General features: G+C 42.5%; 1 protein-coding gene across 2 annotated transcripts in view; it reads right to left on the minus strand.

The window, feature by feature from the left end:
* Window positions 1–11,748, minus strand: part of ARL15 (ARF like GTPase 15) — a 510,715-nt gene extending 498,967 nt beyond the window's left edge. For both annotated transcript variants that reach the window (XM_055422057.2, XM_055422056.2), the window contains exon 1: window positions 11,606–11,748. In XM_055422057.2, coding sequence (XP_055278032.1) covers window positions 11,606–11,653 — 48 coding nt within the window. In that variant the 5' untranslated portion in view covers window positions 11,654–11,748. The remainder of the gene's footprint in view (window positions 1–11,605) is intronic.
* Between the last annotated feature and the right edge of the window lie 1,459 nt (window positions 11,749–13,207).

Below are 13,207 nucleotides of genomic sequence, written 5' to 3' on the forward strand. Positions count from 1 at the left end.
CATATACTCTATTAGTAACCTGTATTTCCCTCTGAGTAGAATATGCCACTCCAAAACATAATTGCTTAGTTTTCATCTCTACAAGAGTATGAGTTCTTTGAGGGCAAGCCAATGTCTTATTCACTTGTATATCCCTAGTGCCCAGGACAGCACCAGAATACAAAAGGCTTATAAAAAATTAGAGCTGCTTGAATAAATGGTAATTATGTAAGGGCAAATTTATGATCACTCACTTAAAGAATTGGAAAGAATGGAAAAACAGATAACTATCCCAAGGATACAAGATGACTGAGGAAAACTTTGAAATAAAAGAAACACAAGATATCTAATTAATCCCACCTTTTTATGGCTGAAGAAATTGAAGACGGTGACACTGACTCATTTGCCCAAACCTTACACTGAGTTGCTCGTAAAGCCAGGAATACTACCAGGTCAACTGACCTCCCCAGTACCTCTTCAGCAAGACAGGATTTTCAAGTGAAACCACACAATCGAAGAATATGGCCAACTAACTTCTTCAAATTAAAAAAATCTGCCTTATGATCCTCTTATACTGTTCTCATGCCTGAATATATAGAAGTAGCTCTGGGCAACTTGAAATTTCTTTGGGGTACACACTCATCAAAATAAGTAAATTAATAGCTGACAAAGTGAAGACTATTGGTGAGGATATGAAATAATGGGGCCTTTTACACTACTGGTATAAGTCTAAGTGGTGAAACTACTTTGGAAAATGTTTGGCAGTATTTAGTAAACCTAAACATATGTATGCCCCATGAACCTGAAATTCTGCTTTACCCAACAAAAAGGCGTTACTTCCCCCAAAACCATAACAAGAATGTTTCGAGCAGTTTTATTCCAAATATCCCCAAACTAGAAACAACCTAAACGCCCATCAACAATAGAATGAATAGTTGAGTAATAGTATATTCATACAATATTAATTTGCAATCAGAGAAGAACTGATTTATGCACATCGATGGATTATACAGGCATGCTGAGTAAAAGAAATTATACACAGAACACCTAGCTGTGATTCCAGTTACATGAAGTTCAAAATCAGGTAAAACTAACCTATGTCAATACTGCCTAGGAATGAACACCTAGGCAGGAATACCCCAGAAAGCCTTCTGGGGCATTACATATCCACCTGGGGGTGGTTATAAGACACAGATACATATAAACTCATCTTCGTTACTATTGTTTATTCACTAAGTCAGTCTGACTCTTTGCAACCACATGAACTGTAGCCTGCCAGTTCCCCTGTCCCCGGGATTTCCCAGGCAAGAATATTCAAGTGGGTTGCCATTTCCTTCTCTGGGGATCTTCCTGACCCAGGGATGGAACCTGCATCTCTTGTATTGGCAGGCAGATTCTTTACTACTGAGCCACCAGGGAAAGCCATAAACTCATCTAGCTGTACCTTTAAGACTGTACATGTTATTGTATGTAAATTATACTTCAATTAAAAAGAAGACAATTCGGTGACTAAAAAATGTGATTAGAAAAACATAAGTGAATATTCGTTTTATGTAACAGCTTATATTCAAGAAGTCCAGTATATACATTCTCATTCAACCCTCAAAAAAGCCCTTTGTGAAAGTTTTTTTGTAAACAAGATTCTCATTTACTAGTCATAATTACTATCTTAAAAAAATACCTGAATCAGAGCAAGAAAAAGGAAATAAAACTTAAGTGATAGTAAAAATTAACTTTAACATTCTTTTGGGGACTAGAAGTCCCAATATAAGTAATATGCAGAACAGACCAAAAAAAAAAAGAAAATGCTTTGCCCAAGATCAAAAACAAATCTTTTGTGCCCAGCTCTTAAAATGTGCAAGAATGTGTTCCTACATAATGTTTAGTTACATTATTTCACAAAAATTGTACACTGCCATTTTTGGAGAGTAAAAAAATCCCCACAGTGTCACTGAAGTGGGGGGGGGGTGGCAGGGAAGGAGGGTACTGGGGAATCAAGGTCAAGGACATACAGGAGGAGACTCACTTTTACCTACATTTGCTCCCCACTTCTGTTGATGCCATTATATGGACTCAAACCAATCCATACAGAAATTATAAAGCAATTTTTTAAAAAAGCACTTTAGCACTAAGAAAACATAATCAATAGTCATCACAGAGGTTCGGATGATATCTGAATTTTTCAAATGAGGAAATTATGGTTCGAATTAATCTTAGACCAGGTTTTCAACATTTGGGTTTTAGAAGTAAGTATATTCTAAATATTAATACATACATACAAATTTGAGGATGTTTAAGGATTATCATCCTTTTATTCTGACAGGTAATAACACTGAGACAGAGAGATACTGTTATTCATTATCATGAGGAGAGACAGCATATTCTAACATACACAAAAAGTTGGAAAGATACAACCTCATATTTTTAAGTCTAAAAATTAAACATACGATGACTTTGTAACGTTCTTGACTTTTCCTTTCTGCTATGGACTGACATTTGGAAAACACCTTATATCATGCAGGTAATAGGTGGACTATCTGGGAAATCAAATACAGGGTTTCAAACTTTTCCTTCTCTATCACAATAATGAAAACACGTACAGTAAGATTACAGATGTGTTGCCAACCCTCATAACAACTGAGACAGCTGGGGTTACTCCTGACCCTCAGTTTCCTCAACCATAAAACAAAAACACAAATTCCAGCACCTCAGAGGGTCACTGAAAGGACCAAACAAACGGCGAATGTATATTAAGCACTCTCTGCAGTATCTAGCGGAGAAGGCAATGGCAAGCCACTCCAGTACTCTTGCCTAGAAAATCTCATGGACAGAGGAGCCTGGTGGGCTGCGGTCCATGGGGTCGCTACTAGTCGGACACGACTGAGCGACTTCACTTTCACTTTTCACTTTCACACACTGGAGAAGGAAATGGCAACCCACTCCAGTGTTCTTGCCTGGAGAGTCCCAGGGATGGCGGGGCCTGGTCGGCTGCCGTCTATGGGGTGGCACAGAGTTGGACATGACTGAAGCAACTTAGCAGCAGCAGCAGCAGGATCTAGGGAATTCCCTGGTAGCTCAGCTGGTAAAGAATATGTCTGCAATACAGGAGACCCCAGTTCAACTCCTGGGTCAGGAAGATCTGCTAGAGAAGGGGTAAGCTACCCACTCCAATATTCTTGGTCTTCCCCAGTGGCTCAGCTGGTAAAGAATTTGCCAGCAATGCAGGAGACCTCGGTTAGATCCCACAGGATCTAGGGGGCTTCCCTGGTGGTGCAGTGGTAAAGAACCCACTTGCCAATGCAGGGAACCTGGGTTCAATCCCTGGGTCAGGAAGGTCCCCTGGAGAAAAAATGGCAACCCACTCCAGTATTCTTGCCCTGGAAATCCCATGGACAGAGGAGCCTGGTGGGCTAGAGTCCATGGAGTCACAAAACGTTGGACATGACTTAGTGACTGAGCACACATACACTCAGAATCTAGGAGAGAGTAAATTTTCAATCAATCTTCATCGTTATCACCATCTTGACTATTACATAACTTTGATTTAACAAACAGCAGCTGATTAGATCCATGCATGGTTTATTAACTTATTTAATCAATAAGTCAAAGCTTTAAAATGTAGGTACCTTTTGATTCTACATAAACTCTACTAGAACTTGATCATAAAAATATTCCAAAGGATTAGAAACACTGCCAGTAATAATCTCCCTTTTTGAGATGCACTGTGAATATTTGCATATTAAAGATTACACAATAAACTTGTTTAATTTTGTTTGACCTAGTTTCCAAACTTACTTGGCATCAAGATCTCTTTTTGAAACCATAGGACTGCTGCTCCTTATAATACACTGTCAAAAAATATTCAAGAGCTTATAAGGAATGTCCATTGCAGCATTATTTATAACAAATACCAACACTAAAAAAATTGAAACTTAGAATAATCAGTGATAAGGTGATAAGTTAATAAAATTATGATTCACTGAAATGCACATAATAAAATTTCATTAAACAGTTCATATGACCCATTGTGTGGTACTAAAAACAAGTAAACACACACAATCATGCCTCAAAACCAACACCTTTTCTTTGAGCTTCCCATAAAATCCAAATACGATCTCTACATACAAAGGTGGAAATGGTAATATCTAAACTGGAAATATAAAATGAATATCTATTAATACAAACAGGAATATTTATTAATCTTTAAAACATTACAGAAATAAAACAAGTTGCAAGACAATAGGGTGATATGTTACGATTTTGTTAAAATTATTAACCACAAAGAATACCATATTATTTACACATATATGCAAACATAATGCAAAAAAAAACATAATGCAAAAAAAAACCCACACATGAGAACAGTGCCCACTTGCTGTGGGGTAGTTGGCACCATGGAGAAGGATGAAGAAAGCATGGGAGAGCAGAAAGCTTTCACCTTAAAGTTTCTTTTCTTGAAAAACATCCAGCATTTTGAAGTTAAAACAGCAAAATACTAACAGCTTTAATCAGGGAGGTAGGTACACAGAAGTGCATTCTCATTTTCTGTACTTTTCTGAACATTTGCATTTATTAAAGATAAAACTGTGGAAGAATCACATTTTGCTTCAGTTCCTGACTCCATGTATACAGACTGATCATGGAACAAGTGCAGGCCTTCTGTACCTCAACCAACGGTCCTGGGATGGCTCGACTGTCAACTGCTGCACCAGAGAGCCTGGAGAAGCTGCTCTCTCTTGGTGAAAAAAGAACTTTCCAGAAGCCCTCTGGGGGAGACATGGCCACAATTGCCAGGGTCGAAGTCCTTGACCCGGAGAGAAGCAATCCAGAAGTCAGAACCATTCCCAGCAAATCTGGGTACAAAGGAGCCTGATAAATGAGATGCTCCTGCAAAACCATGTGCATCTGGCTGTGAACCAAAGTGCAGTGCATGCTTACGCACCAGGGTGGGGCGGGAGGGTGAAAAGGTGAGCGAAGTCTCTCACCTTAAGGTACAGACACGTGTATTCCTCAACTGCAGCAAAGCTGTCACTGAGTTCCCAGGGGAGCTTCACACAGGTGACAGCAGCAATCAAGTAACCTCTCAATTTCCAGTCCTGTGTCTGAATCATGGCCCCTCTCACTCATCCTCTAAACTATTAATTATTACCAGTTACAGCAGTACTGAATAATGCCTACATGCATGGGCTTGGAATCCCCAAGCTGGCTGGTACCCTAGCACTGACACTGATTACTCCACCTCACAGAGCCTTAAGTTCCCTCTTATTTTAAGTCAGTATGTCTGTCAGTCAGCAGTATCTCGTCAACAGGACTGCTGGAAGGACTGAATTGGGTAATGCAGGTTAAAACACTCTGCACAGTACATGATATATAGTTCTGTATTCACCCTGCATCAGACTCAATTCTAGTGATAAAAGGATAATCAAGATAGTCAGGGACTCTGCACTGATATGAGTTACAGATTCAGATAATGAAAACATCTGCAAAGTGCCCCAAGTTAAGAGTTTTAAGATGGCAACCACAGAGCATTCAGCCAAGCATGGGGGCCCTTCTGAGCCACATGTCCATGAAGTCAGCCCCGCCAAAAGTAAATGTGTTCACTTTGTTGATACTCAGAAACAAGGGTCAACAAGAACTGGGTTTCTTAGATTCAACCAAACACCAGAAGCATTTGGGGAGATGCCAGGGGGAGAGCTACAGCATAACTAAGGAGGCCACAGATCCAAAATAAAAGCCCATTTTTAACTTAATTTGTGAGATGTACCAGCATCTGTCAACCAAAATGCAGTTACCAAACCTTACCTGAAAATCTTTTCTTCCTCAAAAGCAAACTCTTCAGCATCAGGAGACTCTGCCCAACAGAAATTCATAAGCAAAAGGCCACTTGGGCCTACTGTCTGCTAGGCAAAGCCCCACTTTACAGGCAGCACTTGTTTAAGGAGCACAGCAGATTTCAAATAAACTGCCAAATAGATCCTGAGTCTCAGGGACCTCTTCAAAAAGACGACTGGGGCTTGTGACTCTGAAGGTGTCCTTGAACTGACACTAGGGGGCAGAGTACCAAGGGTGCCTGGAAACCCACGTGTGGTTATTTGATAAAACATCAGATGGTGAAGGTCACCTAGGTGCCCAGAGTTAGGAAATCACGGGGTGGAAGGCTCAGGACACGACACAGTTCTCTTTCCATCCAGCCTTCCTTTTAACAGTCCTTTAGCAGAGACAAGTCTTTGAGCACAGGGGAACATCGATCAGCCTGCTCCTGACCCCTGGTTTCTTGACTGGAGAAGTAACATGGTAATTACATGAAATATATTGTAAAAACCTTAAACTGCATTCCAATAGCTTTAACACCAAGCTGGAAGGAAGGCAGTGAAGATTGAAGGTTCTAGGACCACAGTCCCAGCTCTATTACTTGTTAGCTGTGTGAACTTGGGGAAATTAACAAAACCTCTCTCAGCCTTGGTTTAACGCATTATATGTGGAAAGCATTTACATTATCCGGCACCACAGTGTGTGCTCAATAAATGGTAACTATTTTATCCTCATAATACCTATGCTTAACTCCCCCCACCCTCAACATGCCTACAAGCACACAGCTGAGGCATCCTTCAGAATGCAAGCTCCCAGAGGACATGAATCATGTCCCCATGTGTGCTCTCTTGGGATTTATCCTACAAGCCTGGAACCACAGACAGCTGAGAACCAGAGCTACTGCCTTATATCGCAGTTTCTGTCTCATGGTCGGGAGATTTTTGAAACTTTTTTGCTAAAAGAACCAGTTATTGTGTTCCCTTTTTAGCTTATGATTTATTAATAAAAGAACACCTATATGACTGCAATTAAGATTAAAAATATATGGCCTATATTATCACTTTATATACAGAACACGTAAGTTATAATGTTCATAGTCATTCACAGTTAAAAAACAGCACACTTATAAGACCACGGAACATCAGATAAAGTCATAACTGTGCCTTCACTCCTCTTTTAGAATAGGCTCATTTACAACTTAGTAGAATCTCAGAGTTCTGTGTATCGATACATCAGGAGCTTCTGTTCTTGGTTGGTTGATTACTCGGCTTGTATTCTGCAAATGGTGATGGGTTTGTGCTGATCCATCTATCTTCTTTCACCTGATCTTCCCTATTGACACACAAATTTTTATATGACAGGTATAGCCTGTGACCAAGAAACTAGGCCAGGTTCACCAACCTATACAGAAAAAGAAACCTAGAACCCTGGCCTTATTAGATCCTAAACCCAACATACAGGTGAAATGATCATTATCTGATAATTAGCAGCCAAAGAAGCACTTTTAGATGTCACATTTTCAGGCCCAGCTTTGCATTTCAGTTCACAATGAAACAAAGAAACACACAGAGATAATCTACCAGACAGCCAAGGAGCACATCCCAGGCTGCCTCCTCCCCCACCTGCCTACCTATCTGTCCACTGCCACAGGTTCCTGCAGAGCCACCCACCCCTCTCCAGTCCTACAGCCAAGGCGATCCCAGTGTGAGCTCATCCTCCATGACTTTCAGGGTCACGCACAAAGCAAGGGTCCCATAAATATTTGTTAGATGGATTAAGGAACATATTTTATTTTTTATAGGTAGTAAATGCCTGGAGAATCCCAGGGACGGGGGAGCCTGGTGGGCTACCATCTATGGGGTCGCACAGAGTCGGACATGACTGAAGTGACTTAGCAGCAGCAAACAATCCTCAAGGAAGTCTTGTAACTTCCTGCTTGCTGATGACATTAAATCTTTCCATATACTGAGACTAATTTAAAAGGTAGCCCAATTTTTCAAACTGGGCAGTCACAGTCATTCTATAGGAGGCATAAGAATAACAGAAGCAACATAACCACAGCATATTAACATTCTACATCTGAAAAGCAACATGCTGTTTATAAATCACTCTCCCTCCATCATCCCATGTAATCAACACTGGCATTACACAAAGCATACCAAATTTTATTGATGTTATTTTGATGGCAGAAGCGGGGAAGAGGTAAAATTCAAGCCAGTCAACATGAGTCAGGACACAAAGAATATTAAACCGAGAGGAATCTAGAAGTTGATTTTGTCCAACCTTCCACGAAAACCTGGTAGACACGTTTTCCATTATAGCTTAACTATTTTCTTATTCAGAAAGTTCCACACACTGTCTTACTAGTTCTACCTGTCAGAAGAGAAAGAGGAAGATGCTGGTACTGCCCACTGGAACAGCAACAGAATCTTCACCTACAGACCTGACAGGTATGAACATGGCATTTAAAACCCATTCCTAAAATGGGGGAAAGGTATATGGCCTATCAATACTGAGATTTTTATATTTAAATACTGGAAAACAGAGATTTTTATTTTTAAATGGCCACTCAGGTAAAACAAATACCTTGATAATCTTAAAGTTAAGAGTAAAAGATACATTCAGCATTCCCCAGAGTAAAACACCTAATCCAAACAGATGTTATCTTGTCTTACTTTAGAAGCTGGAGAGAAAAGCTGTCCCTTCTCTCTCATATTCATTCAATTCAACAAATAAAGATAGGGTACCGGGTGATACATGTAATTACTGAGGATACATAAATTACCATTATTGCAGTTCCCTAAACTGGGTGTTCATTGGAAGGACTGATGCTGAAGCTGAAACTCCAATACTTTGGCCACCTCATGCGACGAGAGTTGACTCACTGGAAAAGACTGATGCTGGGAAGGCTTGGGGGCGGGAGGAGACGGGGACGACAGAGAATGAGATGGCTGGATGGCATCACCGACTCGATGGACATGAGTTTGAGTGAACTCCGGGAGTTGGTGATGGACAGGGAGGCCTCGCATGCTATGATTCATGGGGTCGCAAAGAGTCGGATACAACTGAGCAACTGAACTGAACTGAAACTGAAATCAATCAAAACTTTATCCTAAATAGAAAGGCACTATCCCTGGGCTTCACCTTATCTGTTACCTCTAATTCATAGCATTTCCTTCAACTTAAGAAATCAACACTAGCCTCTAAGATCAGAGAGTTTTATCCTCTGCTTTAAAATTCACAGTCTTATTGAAAGCACCTTTCTCTCATTTTTCTTCCTTCCACTTTCGCAGTTAAAAAAGGTTAAGTGAAGCCATACAGCTCAAAGAACAATGGACAATGCATACACACACAGCTCCCTCTTCTTCCAGCAGCAATAAGAAGAAAGTCAAACACCGAGTAAAAAGAAAAGAGAAGAAAAGATGGCATACACGCTATTCCTGTCAAGTGCATGGACAGGCCACTTACTCGAGTCCACAAGCTCAGCAAAATCTGAAGGGTCAAACTAGAAATGAAAGGAGTGCATTTTCTCTGAAAGGTAAGTAAAAGAACTTGGGAACTGATGTTTAAAGTAAGATGCCAGTCAACGAAATTGATTTTCATTTTTCAGAAACTGGTTTTTAATAAATACCATATAAAAATTATGGAAAAGCAAATGAGTCCATCTGAAAGGCAAGAGGAATGATATGTGGAACATCATTTTCTCTGAGAACTAAGTAAAATGTAAACACAGAAGACCACCTGCAGAGGCTTTTTCCTTTAATGTTTAAGGATTTCCTTAAGTCTTTTCACAGCGGATACTTGACACATTCATCAGAACTGACTTATTTCCTTTAAGAGTTTTTTCCTCACCACCAATGATTAGCCAAGTGATTTTTACGGGACTATTTCACTACATTTGTGAATTTTTTAAAAAGCATAGCTAAGGTGACAAAATAATGATTTTTTAAAAATAGGAATACATAGGGTATATGGGGGCGTGGCAGGTAAAACAAAAAAGCCATGTCAAATTTGGGGCCCATTGATTTTGACACATAACTTAGGAAATTGAGGAAGAAAGAATCTTCTTTTAAGGTAATCTAGAGCACCGCAAGCATTCCTCATCAGGAAATTAACCTGAGTAATTAACCAGAGTCTTCCAATTGTTTTCCCCCACTAACTGCTGTAGTGGGTTTGGCACCTCAAAGACAGGTTTACAATGCAATTTGCAACTTTAAAACTCACTCAGCAAATAAAATGGCAAGTTCCTTTTTAGGAACTATTTAATTAAGCATCCAAAATCAGCTTTCATTAGTATAGGTAAGGCAGCCCTTTCCAATTCCATAATCATCCTCAACAAACTTTGGCTTTAATTCAGGCAAACTGCAAGACAAAACCATAGTACTGTCGGAGACAAGCTACGCAATAATCAGTTACTTAATTCAGAAAATAGTCTTTAAGAAACATCTGACAACTCTCTTACCCTACATAGCACTTTGCATTTTAAAGAACCCCCAATCAGATAACCTCCTTAACTGGCTACACTGTGGGCACCTAATGTCCCTTTATCACAAAGACAGAGGAAGTTACTGACATCAACAAAGGAAGAAAACAGAATTTGAATTCAGTTTTTGACTCCCCTCAATGCACAAGGTCATGTATTAACTGCAGTCACCACCCCTCCCCACAAGCCCATCAAACCAGGAAGATTTAGAGGACATAAGCCTGAATACAAGATAGCATTACAAAACCAGTCCTTGTCCAGAGTTTCTTGACTATGAACGCATTCACAGTCTTTCTTAGTACAGCATTAGTGTAATTCCTAGAAGGCACTGGCAAATCTCTGCCAGGCCAATCTGCAGGCAGAAACCAACAGCATGTGTTCAACAAGATGACAGGGCGGTCAATGTCTTTACCGTTTACTTCAACTCTGCATTGCAAAAGGGGTTCGAGACAAAAAGGTAAACCTGGTAATTATTTAGGACTGAGCACAGCCAACATTAATGAGGATGCCCGTGAACACAAACATGCATCTCTGGGGAAATAATTTCTCGAACAATATGCGGTGTTTTGCATAATTATACACACACATACACACAAATCAAGTGCATTTTTAAAGTAATGTTCAGCCCCAACTGACACTTTCCCACCTAAACTTCTCAGCACAAGCCTGGCCTAAAAAGCACAGACAGGGTCCAATCTGTGCACCGGCTAAGAGACAAGCATCCACGGCAGAGACGGCGAGGCAATGCCTGCCTACCCAATCCTTTCTACCCAGGCTGCGATGTAGTTTAGTCCCGTATACTATATGGTAATGTGCTCTTAAAACCTCGCGGCGACCGAGGTCATAGCTTTAGAGATCTAATAACAACCAAATGACCGGAGCTGCCGGGCACTTAGTAAGCCATTCCGGTTATGGCTCTTTAATAGTACCTGGAGTTCTGCTAAAGGCAGAGGGGAAAACTCCTGCTTCCTGGGAAAGAAAGTCCTCTGCAGGAGTGCAGAGGGAAGCAAAGAACCGACCACGGGCAAAAGACGCCCCGCCGCCGCGGCCCCATCTCTCGGGGAGCGCCCGTGCGCCCCTCGCCCCACAGAACCGCTGGCCCGGGCCGCACCTTTACCTGTCAGTTCCACCACTCCCTGGGAGCTGCGGTCCCACCGCCTCCGCTGCCACCCCTCTGAGTCCCGGCACAGCTCCAGAGCTGGCTGCGGGAGAAAGAACCCCAAAGGCATCCCATCCCAAAGAAAGAAAGCAAAAAGGCTGCTCCTCCAGGCGGAGGGACATCGGGCACGTTGGGGTCCGAGGGGCGACACGCCACCCCTGCCCCGCACCTACCAGATAATCCATGTACAGAAACGCCTCACTTATCCGGAGATCAGACATCCGGCAGCCTAAAGCATCCGGAACGGCTCCGAACCCGGAAAAAAAAGCAGCGTCTCCGGCTGCGAGAAAGCAGCCCTTGAAAAAGCCAGCAACAACGAAAATAGCCGAGGGAAGTCGAGGAGCCGAAGATTACACAAGGGGCGCGTCGATTGGCCCGGCGGGCGGGCAGAAGGAAAGGAGAGCGGTCATTGGCTGCGGCGTCTATAAAAGGCAGGCCACTGCGGGTGGCAGCGGAGAAGCGCGGGAGCGGCCCGGCGCTGGTTCCTGCGAGGAGGCCGGAGGGGCGGGGGCTGGGGCTGCGCGGGCGGAAGAACCGGCCGGGAAGAGCGGAAAATCAGCCGGCGCTGTCGTCGCCAGAGTTCTGTGTGCTTCCGTGGCCTGCGAGTCGAGTAAATCGGAACCGAACAGTGTTCCACAGGAGACGAGCTTAGTGTCCCCTCCCATCCCCCAGTAGGAAGCTCGCGCTGAAACGTGGGAGGCGTAGGAGCCGCAGATACTTAATGCCCATCTCCGGAGCGATTTCCCGAAGGCCCTGTGGCCTCGAGACTGCACGGCTGGGATGACAGGAATGTGTAAGAAGGTACTCTGAACAGGCAAGCCTGTGACTCGGGGGCGGCCCCTCCCCACTTTCAGGATGTGAAGCGAAGGTGGACAGCTCCAGCCTGAGATCCTGGGGGTATACAGAAGCCCCGCCCGCGGCTAGAGGTAACCTGGGAGGTAACCCTCTTATCCGAACGTTAGATTGCCCCCAGGAGAATCTGCTCTTCACCGACGGAAAAAGGAAAGAAAAAAAAGTTAAGGGACTGTATAAGTCGGTTGTAGACTCAGGACTCTCGGGAAGCATCAGTTGGTCATTTCTTTGCGTGTTTTGTGCCCAGTTACATGGTACACCATTTTACTACCCCTGTAGAGAATGAGCAATAGGATGAGAAGCGCTCTGAAAAGACCCGAGTAATAGATGCTGGGAAGGATTGGGGGCGGGAGGAGAAGGGGACGACAGAGAATGAGATGGCTGGATGGCATCACCGACTCGATGGACATGAGTCTGAGTGAACTCCGGGAGTTGGTGATGGACAGGGAGGCCTGGCGTGCTGTGATTCATGGAGTCGCAAAGAGTCGGACACGACTGAGCGACTGAACTGAACTGTTTGGGACACGAAGTCATTCTAAGAAGTAAAAGTATCTATCAGCAGCTGCATTTGACATGTGCACTTCCTGGTAAATAATGTGGAGACTGGCACCAGAATTTAAATATTGCATTCGGCATGGAGGGAAAAAGCAGTTTAGGCTATGAACAACTAAATTTTAAACAAAAAGAGCTTTGAATGTTCTTATCCTGGTTCTTGTCTGATTCGGGCTTTTCTGCCTCCAAGTGTGTGTCTAAATTATACTTCTGAAGAAATTACAGTGAGTTTTTGCTACGCAGAAGCTAACGAGACTCAATAGCATCAACCCTCAGATCCAATTTTGATTGTTTTTGGCCTGGTGTTAAGTCAAAAACATGTATGTTAATAAGATTTTTGACCCGGATTCTGGAGGTGATTACTACAAAAT

This window comes from Moschus berezovskii, chromosome 18, assembly GCF_049115385.1.
Source record: "Moschus berezovskii isolate FMDL1 chromosome 18, NW_MosBer_1.0, whole genome shotgun sequence".
In the NCBI taxonomy this organism is placed as follows: Eukaryota; Metazoa; Chordata; class Mammalia; order Artiodactyla; family Moschidae; genus Moschus; species Moschus berezovskii.